The sequence below is a fragment of the Nomascus leucogenys genome, chromosome 2, assembly GCF_006542625.1.
Source record: "Nomascus leucogenys isolate Asia chromosome 2, Asia_NLE_v1, whole genome shotgun sequence".
NCBI lineage: Eukaryota > Metazoa > Chordata > Mammalia > Primates > Hylobatidae > Nomascus > Nomascus leucogenys.
This window is the reverse complement of record NC_044382.1, coordinates 118,650,001-118,674,493: the sequence shown is the minus strand read 5'-3', so window position 1 is coordinate 118,674,493 and position 24,493 is coordinate 118,650,001. Positions and strand designations below refer to the sequence as shown.

The following is a 24,493-nucleotide window of genomic DNA, read 5'->3' as shown; positions in this document are numbered from 1 at the left end:
TGAGTTTCTTTTGGTCTTCTTTTGAAGATGTTTTCTTTTCCTAATTTAGCTAAACATCTTACCTTCATAATTTTTTATAATTCACAATAAGCACTTGTCAAATTTCCAACATTTATTACTAGATTTATCAAATTATCACCTTTGCACATTCCTACTTATTGAGTATTGTTCTTTTAGGCTACATGTGCTTAGCTGTACCTTGTGATGCATTTTTATTGGTAATATGAATTTGTTATTTTCCTGAGTGCATTTTAAGGTAGAAATGCCCAGTGATGTTAGCTGTTAAAGAAAAATAAATGCCTGAAAATAATTAATCCTGCTTGGGAATAACATTTGTTTCACATTAAAGTTAGACCCAGTCTGGATGTGGCACTCCTGTATATAGCTCAGCACAGCTGCTGACGTAAAAAAAATCCCGTTTGTTTTACATTCTGATGAATGTCGATTATTAGAAGCATTGAATCTATAAATTACCTTGGGCAGTGTGGCCATTTTCACGATACTGATTCTTCCTATCCGTGAGAATGGAATGTTCTTCCATTTGTTTGTGTCCTCTTTTTTTTCATTGAGCTGTGGTTTGTAGTTCTCATTGAAGAGGTGCTTCACATCCCTTGTAAGTTGGATTTCTAGGTATTTTATTCTCCTTGAAGCAATTGTGAATGGGTGTTCACTCATTATTTGGCTCTCTGTTTGTCTGTTATTGGTGTATAAGAATGCTTGTGATTTTTGCACATTGATTTTGTATCCTGAGACTTTGCTGAAGTTGCTTATCAGCTTAAGGAGATTTTGGGCTGAGACAATGGGGTTTTCTAAATATACAATCATGTCATCTGCAAACAGGGACAATTTGACTTCCTCTTTTCCTAATTCAATGCCCTTTATTTCTTTCTTCTCCCTGATTGCTGTGGCCAGAACTTCCAACACTATGTTGAATAGGAGTGGTGAGAGAGGGCATCCCTGTCTTGTGCCAGTTTTCAAAGGGAATGCTTCCAGTTTTTGCCCATTCAGTATGATATTGGCTGTGGGTTTGTCATACATAGCTCTTATTATTTTGAGATACATCCCATCAATACCTAATTTATTTAGAGTTTTTAGCATGAAGGTTGTTGAATTTTGTCAAAGGCCTTTTCTGCATCTATTGAGACAATTATGTGGTTTTTGTCTTTGGTTCTGTTTATATGCTGGATTACGTTTATTGATTTGTGTATGTTGAACCAGCCTTGCATCCCAGGCATGAAGCCCACTTGATCATGGTGGATAAGTTTTTTGATGTGCTGCTGGAATCGGTTTGCCAGTATTTTATTGAGGATTTTTGTATTGATGTTCATCAAGGATATTGGTCTAAAATTCTCTTTTTTGGTTGTGTCTCTGCGAGGCTTTGGTATCAGGATGATGCTGGCCTCATAAAATGAGTTAGGGAGGATTCCATCTTTTTCTATTGATTGGAATAGTTTCAAAAGGAATGGTACCAGTTCTTCCTTGTACCTCTGGTAGAATTCGGCTGTGAGTCCGTCTGTTCCTGGCCTTTTTTTTGGTTGGTAAGCTATTAATTATTGCCTCAATTTCAGAGCCTGTTATTGGTCTATTCAGGGATTCAACTTCTTCCTGCTTTAGTCTTGGGAGGGTGTATGTGTCCAGGAATTTATCTATTTCTTCTAGATTTTCTAGTTTAATTTCGTAGAGGTGTTTATAGTATTCTCTAATGGTAGTTTGTATTTCTGTGGGATTGGTGGTGATATCCCCTTTATCATTTTTTATTGCATCTATTTGATTCTTCTCTCTTTTCTTCTTTATTAGTCTTGCTAGTGGTCTATCAATTTTGTTGATCTTTTCAAAAAGCCAACTCCTGGATTCATAGGTTTTTTGAAGGGCTTTTTGTGTCTCTATCTCCTTCAGTTCTGCTCTGATCTTAGTTATTTCTTGCCTTCTGCTAGCTTTTGAATGTGTTTGCTCTTGCTTCTCTAGTTCTTTTAATTGTGATGTTAGGGTGTCAATTTTAGATCTTTCCTGCTTTCTCTTGTGGGCATTTAGTGCTATAGATTTCCCTCTACACACTGCTTTAAATGTGTCCCAGAGATTCTGGTATGTTGTGTCTTTGTTCTCATTGATTTTAAAGAACATCTTTATTTCTGTCTTCATTTCCTTATGTAGCCAGTAATCATTCAGGAGCAGGTTGTTCAGTTTCCATGTAGTAGAGCGGTTTTGAGTGAGTTTCTTAATCCTGAGTTCTAGTTTGATTGCACTGTGGTCTGAGAGACAGTTTGTTATAATTTCTGTTCTCTTACACTTGCTGAGGAGTGCTTTACTTCCAACTATGTGGTCAATTTTGGAATAAGTGCGATGTGGTGCTGAGAAGAATGTATATTCTGTTGATTTGGGGTGGAGAGTTCTGTAGATGTCTATTAGGTCCGCTTGGTGCAGAGCTGAGTTCAATTCCTGGAGAGCTTGCTATATATCAATAGCAATAGACAATGACATTTTGTGTCTATGATCCATATTTTGCTGGATATTTTCCCATTGCCACTCAGATCTGCTTTCCATTCTTCTTCACTTTGCCCCTGTACTTTCTGGCTTCTAGTTTGGTTTGACAAATGAGTAGCACAGGCAGATGACTGGAGTGGAGCATGCAAGGAGAGTTAGATTGGAGTTTCTATCCTCCAGGCTCCCTCTTAGAGGGCAAGCTCAGGTTGGCTGCATTTCTCACTTAAAGGCCTAAGCTTTTTATTAAGCACAACTCCTTAATAGCTATTCTGTCTTGGTCTATATTCCTCTTCAGCCCTAAGAGTGATAACAATTTATTTTGTTCTTTCTAGTCCCTGAGAATACAACCATCTTGTGTTATAGCTCTGCCCATGTCTTTGGAAAGAATTCTTTCATTCAGATACCCTATTTGAGTGTGCCCTGCATTTCCTACCAAAGCTTTGACTAATCTAATTATCAATTTTTAAATTTAGCTATTTAAAAAATGAAAGACAAAATAATGCAGTGTAGATATGACTACCCGTTTCATTACTTCATTTTGCTGACTAAAACTCCACTAAAGACAAATAGGATGTCTTAGTTTTGGTCATACACTCATAGAATATACTCAGATATGAATCAAAAGGAAAAAAAATTCTGGGCATAAAAACAAGCAGAGAAAGCACTATCTATCTAAATGAGGAAAAGACAGGAGACATGAGAACGAATTTACAAGAAACTTTAAAGAACAGACAACAGTGATATGATCACAAGTGATTACGTAAAGTTTCCTATATAGTAGTCTCATTCTAAGCAATTTACATATATTGAACTATTTATTTCTCACAGGAACTCTATGAGGAAATACCATTCTCATTTTACAGGTGAGGAAACTGAGGCACAAAGCACTTAGTCTGGTTGTATAGCCTATCCTCTTAGCTACCATGCCATGCTGCTGTTTCAATGGTTTTGCTGATAAAACTGCTAAAGCATAATAAAGACTAGATATATATACTTATAATAGTAACTTTTTGTACTTATTTCCATATCCTTATAGTTTACTTATTTATTTAAATTCTTCCTTAATATAGAATTACTCTTAAGCCTAACTTTAGTTCTTGCTATTCTTTTCCAAAAATAATGAATTTGTATCACATGTTGTTTGACACTATGAGTGCATTTGTATGCTAACATACATTTAATATTCCTTTTAGAATTTATGATTTGTGAATATGCCTGTTAACAAATCACCTATGATTAATACATGTGGAGGCATATCTTCCCCTTATCATGAAGAGCTCTGGAAATTAAATTTTCAACATTTAAGTGGAGAAAGGGGTCATAAATCAAGGTAAGCTAGAAAATAATTGTAGGATCCATATGTATTGTAGAGAATTTAGAAAATAAAGAAAACTGTGAAAAAAATTAACCCATAGTTCTCTAACCAAAGATTAAAATTTTAAAGTTTACTGTTTGCTTAATAGCTTTGTTTATTGTAATTATATGCTTTCTAAAATTTTGAATTCTACACTTTTTGTTTGAAATAATTATCTATACTCATGTTTTCTTAATTTGTTGTAATAATGCATAGATTGCATGAGAAAATATTTGATAACTCCTGTATCATGAAGCATTTTATTTAGTTCTAAGATCTTTGCTATTTCAAATTTAGCCAAAATAGAATGTTTTTCTATTTTGAAATATTTCAGATTATTTCCTTGGGATAAAGTTTCTACAATGAGTGCGAGAACAATTACAGTCACAAATAATGTACTTTTTCTAGTTGTTTTCTGTGGTATCCTTGTCCCAATACCACAGTGATCCATATTGTAAAAAAAGTGGCAGGAGAAGTTGTTATCTACCTAGAATCCTACAGAGAAGAAAATAAAATTCAAAATATATCATTTAAAAACTGAATGGTTTTGCTATTATTCATATAAACACAATATGCTGAAAAAATAAGTAAATCTAGTCAGTGCATCTAAATGGTCAAGGATGCTACAAATAAAAAGCAAAAGGACCTAAATATACAAACCATCACTAGGTAATTCTGTTACTAATAGTATATAGGTAAACAGAGGAAAAATAAGTCGTATAAAAATGTTCAGAGTAGTTTTAATTGCATTTAAAAATTGAAAATAGCAAATGCTTTATAATAGAATGATCAAGTCAATTAAATGTATCTGAAGAGTAGAATACAATCGAAATGTTTATAAGAAAAAAATTGAAACAGAAATTATGTATACAATGATTAAACTGATTATATTAAATGTGTATTATGGATACCACAGTTCACCAAGAATGGAGTATAATCTTTTTCAGCCTACCAAATAGTAATAGATACTGTGCTAAAAAGGAGCAGGTCAGATTCCTCATTTAAACAAATTTCAAAAGCCCTGGATTTAACAAAGTGCAATTGTTTTCTTTGCTCCAAAAGTTCTCAGCTTTTTTATTTGTTAATTTATTTATTTTTAGAGACAGGGTCACCTAGGCTGGAGTGCAGTGGCCTGATTATAACTTATTATAACCTTGCTATAACCTATAGCTTACTATAATCCTGGGCTCCAGTGATCCTCCTGTCTCAGCCTCCTGAGCAGCTGGCATCATGGGCACATGCCAGTATGCCTGGCTAATTTTTAATTTTTTTTTTTTTTTTTTGTGGAGATGGGGTCATGCTTTGTTGCCCAGGCTGGTCTTGAACTCCTGGCCTCAAATGATGGGCACACCTTTTCCTCCAAAAAAGTTGTAATTACAGGCATGAGCCACTGTGCCTGGCTCAGTTTTAAAATATGCTCATGTGTAGTGTAAGTCTGCATTAGGGGTGACTCATACAGTTTGGCTCTTTGTCCCCATTCAAATATCATCTTGAATTATAATCCCCATGTGTCAAATGAGGGACCTGGTGGGAGGTGATTGGATCACCGGGATGGATTTCCCCTTGCTGTTCTCATGATAGTGAGTGAGTCCTCATGCAATCTGGTTGTTTGATAAGTGTCTGGTGCTTCCCCCTTCTCACTCTCTCCTGCCACCATGTAAGAGGTGCCTTGCTTCCCCTTCCCCTTCTGCCATGATTGTAAATTTCCTGAGGCCTCTCCAGCCATGCAGAACTGTGAGTCAATTAAACCTCTTTTGTTTATAAATTACCCAGTCTCTATCTTTATAGCAGTATGAGAACGGACTAATACAGAGACAGAGCTGGCCTTGCCACCAGTACCTATACAGCCCACTTCATCAGAATGAACTCATGGGATACGTTTTAAGTAATATTAATTTCTGTTCAATGTCCATAATCTTTATTAGGAAAAATAACTTGCTAGATCAAAATGTGTTGTTACTAGGTCAAAATTTCTTGATAATTTAAAAATCGTGTGTGATTTTTAAATTTTAAGAAATTGCTAAAAACTTAGAAAAGTATAATGGTATACATACAATAGAATTTATGATGTTGGCATATTGTTATGGGCTGAATGTGAGTGTCCCTGCAAGATTCATATGTTGAAGTCCCAACCTCAATGGGTATTATGGCCACTACAATTCACAAAGAATAGAGTATAATCTCATAGCAAACCAGATAGTAACATATATTATGCTAAAAAGGAGGGGGTTAGGTTCTTCATTTAAACAAATTTGAAAAGCCCTGGAGTTAACAAAGTGAAATTGTAACCCAGTGTGATGGTATTAGGAAGTGTGGCCTTTGGGAGGTAATTGGGCATAGATGAGGTCATGATGGTGGAGCTCTCATGATGGGATTAGTGTCCTTACAAGAAGAGGAAGAGCTACCAGCACTTACTCTCTCCTCTGTGTGAGGATGCAGCAAGAAGGCAGCTGCCTGCAAGCCAGGAACACAGCCCTCAGCAATACCAGCCCGTGCTGGCACCCTATCTTGGATTTCCCAGCTTCTGGAACTAGGAGAAATAAAATGTTTAAATCACCCAGTTTACACTGTTTTGTTAGGGAAGCCTCAGTAGCCTGAGACACATATTGTTACGTTTGTTTCAAATACTTTTATTGAATAAAGAATACTTCAAGAGATACAGTTTCAGCTGTTCAACCATATGTGCTTTCAACTATAGTAATTGTGGCATATATCATTCCAGTTCATTTTTCTACTTTAATATACATGAATATGAAATTGTATTTTTCACATTTATTAATGTAATTCTACCTAATACATTTATCTGTGACTTGGATTTTTAAAAAATCAATGCTACATTTTAATTTTAATCCATATTGGTAATTATGTATTTTCTTCATTCATTTTAATGGCTGAAAAATTCTAATATAATGAATTTTCCTTATTTATTATTTTCCAAATTTTTGACAATAAAAACAATGCCATAGTGAAAATCATTGCATATTTCTCCTTGTGTATCTATGTAAGTGTTTCTTTTTTTTATATTTTTATTTTTTACAGACAGGGTCTTACTCTATCTCCCAGGCTGGAGTGCAGTGGCACAATCGTAGGTCACTGCAGCCTCTAATTCCTGGACTCAAGAGAGCCTCCTGCTTCAGCCTCTGGAGTAGCTAGAATCACAGGCACATGTCACGATACCTGGATAAATAAAAAATTTTTTTTTGTAAACATGGAATTTCCTTTGTTGCTGAGGCTGGTTTCAAACTCCCGAACTCAAATGGTCTTCTCACCTCAGCCTCCAAAAATTCTGGGGTTATAGACATGAGCCATTGTGCCCAGCTAAGTATAATTTATGATTTATTATTTTTAAAAATTTACTTGATGCTTTCTATTGGTCTCCAAAAGTATTTGAATATATTATATATACACACAGACACACACACACACACATACACACACACACAGACACACACACACACACATACACACACACACACACACACACACATTTCCTTCCCCAGTCTATAAGAGTTTGAGAGTATCAGTTCCTCTTATCTTCACCAACACCTAACAGATCAATTTGGGGAGACTTAACATCTTTATCATAATCATACTATAATTTAGAAACATGGTATATCTCTCCATTTATTTAGTTATTTATTAAATTTTCTTAATACAGTTTTAGTGTTTTTTTTAATATGGGTATTGTCTTAGATTTCTTAACTTTTGCCAATATAATAGATCAAGTGACACTTATAATGAATTTTTTTTTTTTTCTTTGAGATGGAGTCTTGCTCTGTCGCCCAGGCTGGAGTGCAGTGGCGCAATCTCGGCTCACTGCAAGCTCCTGGGTTCATGCCATTCTCCTGCCTCAGCCTCTCCGAGTAGCTGGGACTACAGGCGCCCGCCACCACGCCCGGCTAATTTTTTGTATTTTTAGTAGAGACGGGGTTTCACCGTGGTCTCGATCTCCTGACCTCGTGATCCGCCCGCCTCGGCCTCCCAAAGTGCTGGGATTACAAGCGTGAACCACCGTGCCTGGCCCATAATGAATTTTTTAAGATTCTCTAATAACTATCCTACTAAATATCTTTTTATATTTGTTGCTGTTAGAATTACTTCTATGTGTTTTCTTATTCTTATTAATATGTTGGTATTATTAAATATTTATTATAAATTCTCCCAAGGTATGCCTTATCCTTTAACTTTGTTTTTGTTGTGCCTTTAATTATATGGAAGTCTTAAAAATTCTTACAGTTATTATGTTTTTAAGATTCATTAATGTTGTGTGTAGCTATATCATTTTTATTGCTTGTTTTTCATTTCACTGTTGCATTTTATTAACATACTGCAAATTATCCATTAATTCTGTTAATTTTGGACATTTCAATTATTTTCAATTTATGGTTATTATGAACAATGTTTCATACATTCCTGTATGGGCATCATGGCACACATCTTAATGTACAAACTTATGAGTGGAATTGCTGGGTCAGAGGATATGTATATAAAATTTAGTGACTAGAACTTATTAATTTTTATAAAGTCAGATATATCAATCTTTTATGATTAGCCTTTTTTTGTATTTTGGTTAAAACAATCTTTCCCAACCACAAGATCATGTAGATAGTCTTATATATTATTTTCTAAAAACCTTATTGTTTTCTCTTTCATGTCTATAATCTATGTGGAAATTTTTGTAAATAATATTAAGCACAAGTATGATTTTCTTTTTAAAATGTGCATACTCAATTCATCAATACCACATATGGAAAAAATCTTTTCTCTTCTATTTCTATAGTACAATTATTGTATAACTCATGCATTCACATGTAATTGATATGCTTATCTGCTCTATATTCTGCTTCACTGGCCCATTTGTCTAATTCCACACCAACGCCACACTGCCTTAATTACTATGGTTTGGTAATAGCATGTAATAGTCAAGATGATAGATTTTTCCAAACTTGTTTTTCTTCAGTGGTATCTTGCATATTAATTTTGAAACCAGCTTGTCATAATTTAATTTTTCGAAAAATTAAAGGGAGTTTTTAATTGGATTTTTCAGAACTGATAGATCATTTTGGGGAGACAACATCTTTATCATAACCATATTCTAATTTATAAACATGGTATATCTCTTCATTTATATAGTTATTTATAAAATTTTCTCAATACAGTTTTACTGCTTTTTTCATATGGGTATTGTCTATCATTCTCATAGCAGTGTTGTTCGCAGAGGCATTGTTAGATTTATTTCCATGTATTTAGTATTTTTGATGCCATTTATAAATTATATGCATATACGGATTTCTAAAATTTGTATTTTCTAACTTTTACCAGAAAAGAGAAGGTAATTTTTATATATTGATTTTACATACACAAATATTGCTAAATTTTCTTATTAATTCTGAATATCTTTGTCTCAGTATTGACTTAAAAGGAATATTCTAAACATTTGACTGACAAGGAACTATTAACCAGAATATATAAAGAACTCAAACACCCTAATAACAAAATTCCAAATCATCTAATTGAAATATGGGCAAAAGATCTGAATAGACATTTCTCAAGAAAAGACATACGAATGGCCAACAGATATATGAAAAAATTCTCAACATCACTAATCATCAGAGAAATGTAAATGAAACCCACAATGATATATTATCTCACCCCAACTAAACTGGCGTTTATTAGAAAGACAGTAATGGATGCTGGTGAGGATGTGGAGAAAGAGGAATGCTCCTACACTGTTGGTGGGAATGTAAATTAGCATAGCCATTATGGAAAACAGTATGGAGTTTCCTCAGAAAACCAAAAATAGAATTGTCTTATCATCCCATAATCCCACTGCTGGGTATGTGTACAAAAGAAGGGAAATTGGCAGATTAAAGAGCTATCTGGGCTAGGCATGGTGGTGTGCTGGGCACCTGTTATCCCAGCATTTTGGGAGGCCCAGTTGAGTGGATTGCTTGAGCCCAGGAGTTTGAGACCAGCCTGGGTAACATGGCAAAACCCGCCTCTACAAAAATTACAAAAATCAGCCAGGCATGGTGGTGCACACCTATAGTCCCAGCTACCCAGGAAGGTGAGGTGGGGGGATTACTTGAGACCTAGGGGTAGAGATTGCCATGGGCAAAGATTGCACCACTGCACTTCAGTCTGGGCCACAGAGCAAGACCCTACCTCAAAAAAAGAAACAATAAGAGAGATATCTGTCCTCTCATATTAATAGTAGCATTATTCACAGTAGCCAAGATATGGAATCAATCTAAGTGTCCATGCATGATAAATGGATAAAGAAAATGTGATATATATATACACAATGGAATATTATTAAACCGTAAAAGAATCAAATCCTGTCATTTGTAACAACATTGGTGGAACTGGAAGACGTTATGTTAAGTAAAATAATTCAGGCACAGAAAGACAAATACCGCTATTATCACTCATGTGTTTGCTAAAATAAATTGATCTCATAAAGGTAGAGAGTAGAATGATGGTTACCAGAAGCTGGGAAGGGTGAAGAGGTGGGGAAGAAGAGAGGTTGGTTAATGCGGACAACATACAGTTAAATAGAAGGAATAAGATCTAGTGTTTAAGAGCATAATAGGGTGACTAAACTTAACAAGTTATTGTATATTTCAAAATTACTAACAGAGTGGTATTGCAATGTTCCTAACACAAATAAATGATAAGTGCTTGAGGTGATGGATGGATATTATAATTACCCTGATTTGATCATTAAATATTGTATGTTTGTATCAAAATATCACATGTATCCCATAAATATGTACAACTATCTATGTATCCACAATCATGAAAAATAAAAAATAATAAAGCAAACGGTAAATCTAAGCATGCTTGTTTTTTAAAAAGTATAATATTTTTTGTGAAACTTTATCTGGTATTCTACCTTACGTGTTTTATAATTTTTATCTCCACTAAACTTTATTACCATTTTAAGTAATCAGTGTTTCTTTTTATTTTATTTCCTGTTTGCTGTTTTCATTGCTTTTTAACTCTTCTTTCTTCTTAGGCCTCCTTTCTGGACTTGTTTATCATTTGCCTGCTGTAAGATTTTTTGAATTTTCCTTACTGAGATTTTTGTTGTTGACGAAAATATCAGGTTTTGTCTGAATATATTTTTTATTCTTATTCTAGAAAAATGTTTAAAACTGAACATAAAATATCTTTGAGCAATTATTACTTTTATTCTTTTTTCCTCTAGAACATTGTTAGTATCATTTCATTCTCTTACAGTTTCCATTCTTGCTGTTGAGAAGTTAGCTGAAAATTTTTTTTTTATTATTATACTTTAAGTTTTAGGGTACATGTACACAAGGTGCAGGTTTGTTACATATGTATACATGTGCCATGTTGGTGTGCTGCACCCATTAACTCGTCATTCAGCATTAGGTATATCTCCTAATGCTGTCCCTCCCCACTCCCTGCGCCCCACAACAGTCCCTGGTGTGTGATGTTCCCCTTCCTGTGTCCATGTGTTCTCATTGTTCAATTCCCACCTATGAGTGGGAACATGCGGTGTTTGGTTTTTTGTCCTTGCGATAGTTTGCTGAGAATGATTCTTTCCAGTTTCATCCATGTCCCTACAAAGGACACGAACTCGTCATTTTTTATGGCTGCATAGTATTCCATGGTGTATATGTGCCACATTTTCTTAATCCAGTCTATCGTTGTTGGACATTTGGGTTGGTTCCAAGTCTTTGCTATTGTGAATAGTGCCACAATAAACATACGTGTGCATGTGTCTTTATAGCAGCATGATTTATAATCCTTTGGGTATATACCCAATAATGGGATGGCTGGGTCAAATGGTATTTCTAGTTCTAGATCCCTGAGTAATTGCCACTCTGACATCCACAATGGTTGAACTAGTTTACAGTCCCACCAACAGTATAAAAGTGCTCCTATTTCTCCACATCCTCTCCAGCAGCTGTTGTTTCCTGACTTTTTAATGATGGCCATTCTAACTGGTGTGAGATGGTATCTCATTGTGGTTTTGATTTGCATTTCTCTGATGGCCAGTGATGATGAGCATTTTTTCATGTGTTTTTTGGCTGCATAAATGTCTTCTTTTGAGAAGTGTCTGTTCATATCCTTCGCCCACTTTTTGATGGGGTTAGCTGAAATTTTAATGTCATTTATTTAAGATTATTTTGGCTTCCTTCCCCCAAACCTGGTAATTTTAAGTTTCTTACTGTCTTCTGTTTTCTTCAGTTTTACTATGATGTGTCAGAATATAGTTTTAAAAATTATCTTACTTAGATTTGATGGAACTTTTTGAATCTATGGATGTGTCTTCCTTTCTGCCTTCCTGAAAAATTACTGGGTATTGTTTATACATATATTGCATTGACAAACCCTTTTTTCTTTTCTCTCCTTCTGAGACTATTGAATAAATGTGTATGAGATCATCTCATTAAATCTGTTACATCTTTTACTCTTTATTCTCCATTTTCCAAATTTTTGTCACTTTCTACTCTATTTTGAACAGTTTATTCTGATCTGTGATTTGTCTTTCATGTGACTAATTTTCCCATTCTCAAATGTATCCATTGAATTAAAAAATTATATCTTACATTCTATTAATTTATTTAGTTTTATTCATATCTGTTATGTAGACTTAATGTTTATGGTTCCCTGCAAATCATTTTAAGCATGTGGTGAGATGAGCATGATAATTTTATAATATGTGTCTGATTATTTCAGTGACTGGAGTCTTAGTAGGTTTGTTGTTTCTGCTTGTTCTCATTTCTGCCATATTTTCCCTTGTATCTTGTCATTACTCATTTTCCTTTGGATGGAAAATATTTCTGCATGTTTTTTGAGAACTAGGAGAAATGCATATTCCTCCAGAGAATCTTTGCATTAGCTTCTCTGCCAGGCATCTGTAAGTGTACCAGCCTGGGACAACTGAAACTAAGTTCACTGCCTGAGTTTTCTTGGACAACAATCTATGTTTGTCTAGGGTATAAATCTGGGTTGAGACCAATCTTCTGAGTAATAGCTCTTTTTTCTTTTTCATTCTCATTCTTTTTCTGCTGCACACCAAGGTAGCCTTCTGTGTGGCTTCCTAAGGTTAGGAAGAGGGGATCTTGCAAGACACTACATACTTTATACAGATAATCCTAAAGGAAACTACACTACAATTATTATGATTATTAATTTATCCACTGACACCTACTTTGGTCACTCAGACTTGACTCCTTTCCTAACACCTGTATCTCTACTTGAACTAGCTGATTTACAGAGTTCTCTGGCAAAAGACGCATATTATGGGAAGAAAATAAGCATGTCGAGAGTTCTATTCCATTTCCTTTTTTGGGGTATTGTTGCCATTACATTTCTGGTGAGCTCTTCCCCAAGAAGGGATGTCCTTGGTTTCATCAAACCTTTCTTTGTGGCTTCAGTGGAAGATTAACCCATTGTCAAAAAGAAATTTATATGCATGGTTTTAAGATGAATCTATCAGACTCATTTACTTTTCTTTTCATTGGCTAATGATGAAGATAAACTTTGAAGGTCTTTTTTTTAAGCCAAAGAATGCAGGCAATTTGTCCATCTTTGGTAGTTAAATACATCAATTTGGGTATTGTTGCCTATGCCTACCAATTAACCCTCTTTGGGATTAATAATTACGTTTCAAAAGAGATGATGTTACAGTTTAGTATCTTAGTTGTTTCTAAGTGGGCTTCTTACAGACAACCTTGAAAAGATCGTGACTGTTACCAAATGCAGTATAGAATATTTCCAAGTATAAGAGCAATCATTTAGAAAATGAAGTAGGTTTTTATTCTTGAAAATATTTTCAGCCTTCAATTTTCTTCTAAATGGCTCTGCTCAAAATTCAGTGGGTGTCAACAGTCCCCTCTCCCCTAATCTGTTTAGGGTTCTCTTTATTCATAACTACCAAGAAGGAGGGCTTGCATTTTCAAAGCTTAAGACAGTATTCCATTTGCTAAGATTGAAACAGAAACGTAAAATCTAAAGAAACACAAAGGCAATAAAAGAACATATAAAACCATAGATATTTTTAGAAATGAAATGAGGACTGTATTTCTGGTTTCATATCATAAATCCTTTGGATATCTATAATGTGATGATGCTGTATTCAATCACACGGGTATCAGGATGACAGAGGATATTTCCAGTGTCTGACTTCAAAAGCCCAGGCCCCAAATCAGTGAGTCAGAAGTGACAAATTCAGGGGAGGTATTCATAGAATAAATTTCTGCAGGTGTTCATATCACCTGCTCTTTATTTATGCCCTTCAGATTATTAAATCTGTCCCTGAATTCCTCAAACATTCAAACATAATATACACACCAAAAGAAGCAGACCTTCCTTTCATTCTGCTGGTACTTCTGATACTTAGGAGAAGCCCTATTAATTGTTATTTGAAATTTCTATATCAATTCCATTTTTTTCCTTTTCATAGTACCAAACTTATCAAAAGAGTAGTCAATATTTAATATTTTTGTTTCTTTTTTTAAATCCATATATTGATTAGCACCCTAAAATCTGGGTTCTGTTTTTCTCTAATGAAACTGCTGTTTTAAAGATCTCCACCACTTTAAACATGTATTATTTCTTTGCAGTGACAACATTCAAAACCTCTTCTGGCTATCTTGAAATATTCAATACATTGTTACTTACTATAGTCACCCTACTGTGTAATAGAACACAAAAACAAATTCTTCTTAACTGTAACTTTGTACCCATTGACCAACCTCTCCTAGTTCCCCCCAACCTCAACCCTCCCCAGCCTCTGGTAACAACAATTCTACCCTCTAATTCTGTGAAATAAGCTTTTTAAGATTCCACCTAAGAGTGAGATCATGTGGTGTTTATCCTTCTGTGCTTTAACATAGTGTTATCCAGCTTCATTTGTGTTATTGCAAATGACAGGATTTCATTCTGTTTTATGGCTTTATAGTATTCCACTACACACACACACATACACACACACACACACACACACACACACTCAGATAGATATCCATTCATCATTAGATGCACATATAGGTTGATTCTATATCTTGGCTACTGTGAATAGTGCTACAATAAACATGGATGTGCAGATGTCTCTTTCACATACTGATTATATTTTCTTTGAATATATACCCAGTAATGGGATTGCTGGATTATATGGCATTTCTATTTTTAGTTTTTTGAGGAACCTCCATAGTGTTATTCATTATGGCTATACTAACTTACATTCCCACCAACAATGTATGAGAACCTCCATAGTGTTATTCATTATGGCTATACTAACTTACATTCCCACCAACAATGTATGAGTTCTCTTTTCTTTGTTAGTTTTGATAATAGCCATTATAGCTGGGATGAGGTGGCTTTCAACGTTGTCACCACAAAGAAATGATAAATATTGAAAGTGATGGATATGGCAATTACCCCAATTTTATCATTAAGCTATGAACACATGCATTGAAACATCACATTTTATCCCATAAATACATACAATTATTATGTTTTGGTTATAAATAAAAAATTGAATTAAAAATATCTCCACTGACTTTTAAAATATTAACTCTAATAGTTTTCTTTCTTTTTTTTTTTTTTTTTTTGGGACGGAGTCTTGCTCTGTTGCCCAGGCTGGAGCGCAGTGGTGCAATGTCGGCTCACTGCAAGTTCCACCTCCCGGGTTCATGCCATTCTCCTGCCTCAGCCTCCTGCGTAGCTGGGACTACAGGCGCCCTGCTATCACACCCGGCTAATTTTTGTATATTTAGTAGAGGCGGGGTTTCAGTTGTTAGCCAGGATAGTCTCGATCTCCTGACCTCGTGATCCTCCTGCCTCAGCCTCCCGAAGTGCTGGGATTATAGGCTTGAGCCACTGCGCCCGGCCTGACTTTCTTTTTGTATTTAGTCTTGATATTTCTGTGGATGTACATTTTCTATCATTGTCTTTGATATTTCTGTGGATGTACATTTTCTATCATTGTCTTTATCTTTAATGTATTCTTTGATATCTCAGTCTAGGATGCTTGTTTGTATGAAACAGGCACACATTCAAACTAACTCAAACAAAAAAAATTAACATAAGGATATAAGGCTGTATTGTGGAACTTGAGAGCAGAAGCGATAGGCCTTTTTCCATCATTCAGTACTCAACACACGTGGAGATAAAATGGCCAGCTTGGCAGATATAGTCTGCATGTACACTACGATAAACTTGAAAAGGATAAAAACTGTAGATTTACATCAGTAAATCATTTGGCAAATGTTGATTGGGGGCTACAATGGTGAACATGCAGCTTTCTGAAATTGAAGGTGCTTTGTTATTTGTTGTCTTGAAAAAGTTGTCAGCAACAGCCACAGGTTTTGGCTCTACATAACCTTTCAGTTCTAACCTCAACCAATTAAAGTATTGTTTTATTTAAAATCCTCAGAAAGAGAACTGAATTGGCCCAGCTGGCATCAGATGTGTACTGTGACAAAATCAGCAATGGCCGGGGGCATGAAGTCATATGGACTAATATAGAACTTAGGCCCCAGTGCAGCAGGAACTGTTAATAATGAACACTTTTCAGAGAAGGAATTTGCACCGCATATTATGTATACATCTCAATTCCATTGTAGTACTTTCCTGAATCTCCTCTCATATTTACCATTTCTTCTTTCCCTCTTGCTTCCTAACTCTGGGATTCATCAAACAAAAACTTTGCTTTTTTTTTTTTTTTTTTTTTTTTTTTTTTTTTTTTTTTTTTTTTTTGAGACGGAGTCTCACTCTTTCACCCAGGCTGGAGTGCAGTGGCGCGATCTCAGCTCACTGCAGGCTCCGCCCCCCGGGGTTCACGCCATTCTCCTGCCTCAGCCTCCCGAGTAGCTGGGACTACAGGCGTCCGCCACCTCGCCCGGCTAATTTTTTGTATTTTTAGTAGAGACGGGGTTTCACCGTGTTAGCCAGGATGGTCTCTATCTCCTGACCTCGTGATCCACCCGCCTCGGCCTCCCAAAGTGCTGGGATTACAGGCGTGAGCCACCGCGCCCGGCAAAAAAACTTTGCTTTGATTAATTATTTTTTTCTAGTATTCTTCCTCTTGAAATTTTAAGGCTTTGATCATCACTGATATGTCAGTGAATCTGAAATCTTTATTTCTAGATCTTATCCATTTCCTAATGCTTGACTTACAAGTCCTTTTGGATTATAAATCTTTCCACTTGGATGTCTCATAGGTAAATCATCCTCTCTATGCCCAGAATGGCACAGATCATCTGCTCAGATTCCTCCCATCCAATTCTCTTGATGTCATCTTTCTACTTCCAGTCATGTGGGTGAAAAACATTGAGTTTATCTGTATGCTTGGCGTCATGATTTCTTTTCTCATATCCCATTATTCATCAAGCCCTATTGATTTAGCTAGATCAATTTTAACTTGATTTAGCTTGACCTCCACCTAATCTCTAAATTCTGGGTGATCATGTGCCCAGGAAAAAGCAGAGGAAGAACTTTGAAAGGACAACTGCTATTCTGTCCTTTCGAGTTCCTACCAAGTCTTCAAGGCTCACATGCTATTTCCACAAAGAAGCTTTTTCTGAGTCTCACCAAAAAGAGTAATGTTTATAACTAACAGTTTTCCAGCACTGAATATATGCCAGGAACTAGGCTGAGTGGCTTGATTTGATGCTTTCCAAAATTCTGCAAGATTTTTTCACTATTTCTACAGATGGAAAATTATAGCTCCCACAGATTAAGTGATTCAGGAAAGATTATAGGACATGGAAGTGTTGGAATCATAGTCTCTACTTCTAAACTCCCACAGAATTTTTTCTTTTTTAAGGAACATCTCCTTATGTTGCATCACTGTGAAGTGTCTCACTTCCCTCCCAGAATGGGAACTTCCTGAGGCCAGGCCTGATTTCTCTTCCAGCATTCATGGTATCTAGCAAAATATTTTGTATGTAGGAGGCTTTCATTAAATAGTTATTGAACAAATGAATTGTCAGCTTAAAAAAGTTCTGAATTCACAGATAATGTAAATACAGTCAGTTTGGATGGAGTGCCTATTTAACCAGGAGACTTCAGTATAAATATTTTATAAATAAAATTAGAATGATCTTTATTTATTGTCTGTTCCACGGGACTGCTGTTACATATTTAGACTAGATTATCTTCGTGAAATCCTTTGGTATTTGAGAGAAATTGGAATGTGTGAAGCTGAAGTCTGTTTTTTGAAATGCCTGTATTTACTTTTTAAAAGTTTCCTTTTGCTTCTTACCATGTGTTATATATGTCACTAAATAAGTTTTAATTTTTACAATAATGTCTATTGTGATGGGCAGGAATTGGTTAAAATAGCTATGTTTATCTCTCACTAAATATTTATTAACATGATCTATAGGAGACCAATTAAAGGACTCAGGATTTATATAGCAAGTTAAAAATTATTAGCTTTCCATGCTTTCAGTGATGTATTATAAGCCATAATCCATATTGAAAAATGTTTGACAAAACTAAAATTATTATATAATATAGTTTGAACATAGAAATTGACTTAGATATTATTTTCATCCTAAGCCTGTATCTTGCTTTAGAAATAAAATGACATAACTATATTTTCCCTAGAGCCTATGAAAAAGCTGAGATAAACTGATTTCAGAAAATGTAATTTTAATTTGTATTTGAAACCCTGGATAATGTGTGTGTGTGTGTGTGTGCTTTTCTGTGCGTGGGGATTATCTGTGGTTGGTAATGGGGAAATCTAATTGAATTGAATTTACTATTATTTTAAAAGAAGAATGAATTGCACATTATTATACTATAAATCATTCTTAGGGATCTTAGAAAAACAGCTAAATGCAAAGACTTTGAGTCAGACAGTTCATTTCACATTTGGCTCAGTTTACTTTCAAGATATAACCTTGAGTGTGATACTTAACCTCTGTCAACCTCCTCCTGTTTCTTCTTGTAAAACAAAGTACATTTTATACATTTCAAGCAGTATATATAAGGCAAACAGCAGACGTTCGTTAAGCAAATTCTATGTACAACAGTAAAAAGAAACTTCAGCACCTAAAGTTACATCAAGGAATATAAGGCAGGTACATTCATATTACATTATACGGCAGATTTTTATAGGCTTTAGAGGTAGACTTGAGTGAGTTTCTGGCCCTTTGCAATTATGCAACCTGAAGCACAATTTCTTCATGTCCACTGCCTCCACCACTTGCCCCACCCCATAACCAAGTCAACATGCTCTAATTCCTGTCATTCTGCCACACATTCCTGCTGGTACCCCTGTTTCTTCTCTCACCCCCTTGTTCTCTGAACAGCAGTCTCAGTGATGTTTTAAGAATGTTAATAAAATTGTGTCATGCTCCAATTTTAACCCTATAATATCTTTCCATTACATCCAGAATAAAATACAAAGTCTACCCCATGGTTTAAATACCCGGAGAGAACTAGTCCCCAGCCCCCTCCTTGATCTCTTAACCTCTTTCCTTTATGTTCTTTCCCTCCCTCCTTCTTTCCCTCCTTCCCTTTCCATTTCCCTTTCCCTCCCCTCCCCTCCTCTCCCCTTCCCTTCTTTCCTTCCCCCACTCTTCTTTTTCTAAGTCTTTTGTTTTCTTTGTCTCTTGCTTTGTCTCTTTCTCATTTCAACTCAAATGTCTCTCCCTCAAGATGTTCCCTGACTGCCTTGTGCAAAGCCTTACCTTTCCCGATAGTCTCTTCCACATCACTGTGGTTAAATTTTCACAGCACTGATCACTTTCAGAAAACATCATTGTTGATACATGGTGTTCTTGTTTATTGGATGTATATTCTCTCCCAAAAGAGTATAAGACCCATGAGACAAGTGACTGCATATCAGGTTTTGATTCACTTCTGTTTTGTGTCCTATTGCCTAGTAGAGTGCTTGACTCACAGCAGATATTTAATTAATATAGAATGAATCAATAAATTAGAAAATGACTGGTAAGCTGTATCTTGAAGTGATTTTTTATCACCTTCCATTTTTTATTTGTCAACATTTCTTTTTGTAAAATACATTTATTGTTTAGAACAGTTTTAGATATATAAGAAGATAGTACAGAGAGTTTCCGTATACCCTGCCCTCAGTTTATCCTATTTCTAACATCCTACATTAGTATGGTACATTTGTCACAATATTGAACCATGTTAATATGTGACTATTAAGGGCCATATTTTATTCATATTTTTCTAGTTTTTACCTAATTTCCTTTTTTCTATTCCAGGATCCCATACAGGACACTACATTACATTTAGTTATCGTGTCTCCTTTGGCTCTTCTAGGCTGGGAGAGTTTCTCAGACTTTGTTTTTAATGACCTTGACAATTTTGAAGAGTACTAGTCAGGCATTTTGTAGAATGTTCTCCTGTTGGAATTTTTCTGATGTTTTTCTCATGATTATACTGGGTTTACAAGTTTCTGTGAGAGAGAGCTGAGGTTAAGCACCATTCTCATCACATCACATCAGAGGTACATACAATCAAAACAATTTATCACTGCTGATGTTGATTTTGATCACCTGGCTGGAGCAGTGTTCCTTGTTTTTTTACTGAGAGTGACTATTTTTCCTCCTCCCTTTGGCTTACTGTACTATTTGGAAGGAATTCACTGTAAGCAGTTCATTTGTATCAATTTCTACTTCTCAACATTTTGAAATTCTGAATATGTTAAAAATAGAAGTATAAAAATTTATTAGAAGAAAATTTAGATTTTTGCTTGTATGCTATTGGAGATAGGGAAATCATCTAAGTGAGAAATCCCAGACATAAAGGAAAATAAAATCATATCTAAATATAAAATTTTAATGACTAAAGTTATCATAACAATGAACAAAGATAAATATTATACTGAGATAGAAATACCTACAACATACATTTGCAAAATTTTAATGATAATAGTACCAGTTGCCATTAATTAAATATTTAGCATGTACCCGGCACTCTTCTAAGTACAGTACATGCATTATTTCATTTAACTTTCAAAGCAACTCATGAAATATTTATATTTATTTTTCCATTTTACAGGCAAAGAAATTAAGGCATAATAAACTACTGAAGTTTAAAAATATGTTAAAGGACAAAGTCAGATTCAAACCGCAGGAAGTCTGGCTCCTGGGATGGTGCACATAACCACTATAACTATATTGCCACACATTGATTTTTTAATAAAAAGACAAAAAGGCTTAATAAGTAAAAAGTGAACAAATATATAAAAATGCATGCCACAGAATAGGCATTATAAAAATGAATGTAAGGCCCTTCATACTGGAAAGATTCTCAGGAATGCTAGTAGTTAGGGAAACACAAACTTTAAACTGTAAGGAAATACCTGCATCAATCAAACGCAATTATCAAACAACTGATATGGTTCTGGTGAGGATGTGGGAAAATGGGAGTTGTTGTGCTTTACTAGTACATGAACGACTAGAATATTTTTGGAAAGTATTTTTTTAATCTGCTGTAATTAAAAGTATACATATCTTGTAATTAAAAGTATAAACATTTGTATATTTTTTTTGCTGTGAAATGGTAACACACGTACAGAAGACTATGTGAACATAAATATAATGATTAATGAATTATTATAAATCAAATACTTGTGTATTCACCAGGTGAAGAAATAAAATCATTTTCAGAAACCTTTTGTGTAACCCTTTTAAATAAAGAAATCCTAGTGCTGTCTTCATCAACATATAAACCAATTAAAAAATCCTTCTTTCCTTAATTGTTTTTACTCTCCCAAATTTTCTTTTTCTTTACAGTTTTATGCTTTATATAAATGTAATATTTTAGTGTATATTCTTTTGTGTCTGGATTAACTATATGTTTGTAAGATCGTCTATATTGTTTGTATAGTTGCAGTTTGTTTATTTTTATTCCATTGACATTGAATACTTACCTTTGGGTCTTCAAGCTCAACTAGACAGACTAGGCCGGGCACAGTGGCTCACACCTGTAATCCCAGCACTTTGGGAGGCCAAGGTGGGTGGATCATGAGGTCAGAAGATCGAGACCATCCTGGCTAACACGGTGAAACCCCATCTCTACTAAAAATACAAAAAATTAGCCGGGCGTGGTGGCGGGCGCCTGTAGTCCCAGCTACTCGGGAGGCTGAGGCAGGAGAATGGCGTGAACCCGGAGGCGGAGATTGCAGTGAGCTGAGATTGCGCCACTGCACTCCAGCCTGGGCAACAGAGCGAGACTCTGTCACAAAAAAAAAAAAAAAAAAAAAAAAAACTAGACAGACTAATATGATTATTATAGGCCACACTAACCGCTGACCTCACTTAGCAGGATACAGCGCAGGGAACAGCATGCCAGCACACCAGCAAGTGTTTACCTTCTGAAAGAGTTCTCGACAGAACAGAAATGGGAGCTAGTCTTCTGTAGCCACTCCAAATGACTGTGCGTGTAAGAATGTGAGTCTTAGAAAGCTGAGCGTAAAAGATAGATAACCTTAGAATCCTTTGTCCCAAAGTGGAGTCAATGACTTAAAAAGTCCTGCAAAGAACATGGGTTTAGGAGAGCCCAAAGTTTCTCCTAATAAGGTATTTATAGTTTATTCACAGTCTAGGTATAATGTGTCAATCAGGAATTTTGTTTGTTTGTTTGTTTGTTTTACCATAAGCGGTGGTCCCAGTAACACAGCTGACATCTACTTTTGCTATGTTTTTAGGGGAATGGAATTAGAAAATAACCCAAGCTCAAATTTATGCATTATAAAAAGAAAGAACATTTTGCTTCACCCTTTGTTCACAGACATACCATACTTTTTGGTTCACAAGATAGAATGTTGTTTGATTCCATATTTTATCCCTTATGAAAAATGTTGCTGTGACCATTCTTATACATGTTCCAGGGAACATAGGACATATTTCTATTGGATATATATAAAGTGATATTGCTAAGTCAGTGGGTATATCTGTCTTGAATCTTGATAGAAAACATCCAAGTGTTTTCCATTTGGTGGTTTTACCAATTTACAGAACCATACGCAGTTTGTGAGAATTTCTATTACTCCATATTCTCTTCAATTTCTGGTATTGGCATTCTTTTAAGTGTTAACCCTTCTGGTGAATGTGAAGTAGCATCTAATTTTGGTTTTAATTTGAATTTCCCTATTATCTTGATGATTATTTCCATATTTATTGGCCACTTGGATTTCTTCCTTTATGACTTACCTTTTTAAGACTTTTCTCCATGTTTCTATTTATTGGGAGTTCTTTATATCTTCTGTACATGAGCCCGTTATCAATTACATGTTGAAAATATGTTCTACCACTTAAAATTTTGCCTTTTCATTCTCTTATACTTTCTAATTCATTTTTTGGAAGACACAGTCTTATAGTAATAAAATAATCATATGTATAAATGTATTTATAAGCAGAGGTGGTAACCAAAATATTTAACTATAGAGATAGTGTGAGGGTTGATAAACCAGAATAGTGTGCACCCGTTGAATGTTAGACCAGTGTGTAAGGCTGTTTTTATGATGATGATTACTATTACTGCATTGGTTAGCACAACCAACATTTTATAGGAAGTAATGTGAAATGTCAATCAATAAAGGAATTATTGGATTTGTTGAAGTACATCTATATTCTGCATATTAAGATCAATTGAACTTTAGGAGCTGACTGTTATAATCTGGAAGGATGAAAATCCCAAAAATATAATTCTGGGAAATATTTTCCTTACATTTTTAAAAGGAGATTCATTTGTGAAACACATAAAAACACGATAAAAAACTTCACAGGCCACTTTACACAATAAAATAAGCAATAATAACATACCTATTTTTGCAAACATAAAGAGGTATATTAATGGACATTGCATAGGTATAACAGTTATGAGTGATAAACCATATTCATAAAAATTGGACAAAAGGAAATGCGTAAGTGCATATTACTATGGTTGGTAATTGTATCCACCCAAATTTATAACTGTGGTCTTCTGACATTCTTTGATGAACACTGTAAGTCTTGACAAGATTGGCACAAACTATGATGGGTCAACACCACGTGCGCAGTCACCTAAAAGAACCAAGATCTCAATAAATCTTATTTTTCACAAATGCAGCTGTACGAAAAGGACATCTCTTCATTCACTGAGAAAGTTTCAGAATTTTTTTGTACACATACAATGCTTGCACACAAAGTCAATGTTGTGATAGTGCACTTTTGTATAGGCAAATTTGCAAAAAAATGCATAAAATGAATTATAACTCTCTGGAAGTCTCTCTACAACTTATACTTCCAGTATACCATAGGAATATATTTTTTAAAATGCTGATAATTTAAAATAGTTGGAAAAAAAAAGAAGAAAAGAAGAAAAAAACACAAAACCTTTTTTTTTTCTTTTTTTTTTATTATACTTTAGGTTTTAGGGTACATGTGCACAATGTGCGGGTTTGTTACATATCTATCCATGTGCCATGTTGATTTCCTGCACCCATTAACTCGTCATTTAGCATTAGGTATATCTCCTAATGCTGTCCCTCCCCCCTCTCCCCACCCCACAACAGTCCCCGCAGTGTGATGTTCCCCTTCCTGTGTCCATGAGTTCTCACTGTTCAATTCCCGTCTATGAGTGAGAACATGCGGTGTTTGGTTTTTTGTCCTTGCGATAGTTTACTGAGAATGATGTTTTCCAGTTTCATCC

At 35.0% G+C, this 24,493-nt stretch overlaps 1 protein-coding gene across 1 annotated transcript in view; it reads left to right on the top strand.

The window, feature by feature from the left end:
- Nucleotides 1-3,683: 3,683 nt before the first annotated feature.
- TMEM232 (transmembrane protein 232) overlaps nt 3,684-24,493 on the top strand; it is a gene marked incomplete at its 5' end in the record, with an annotated part of 254,920 nt that continues 234,110 nt past the window's right edge. Inside the window, one exon of the mRNA XM_030822062.1 lies at nt 3,684-3,811. Within this exon, the coding sequence (XP_030677922.1) occupies nt 3,684-3,811 (128 nt within the window). The remainder of the gene's footprint in view (nt 3,812-24,493) is intronic.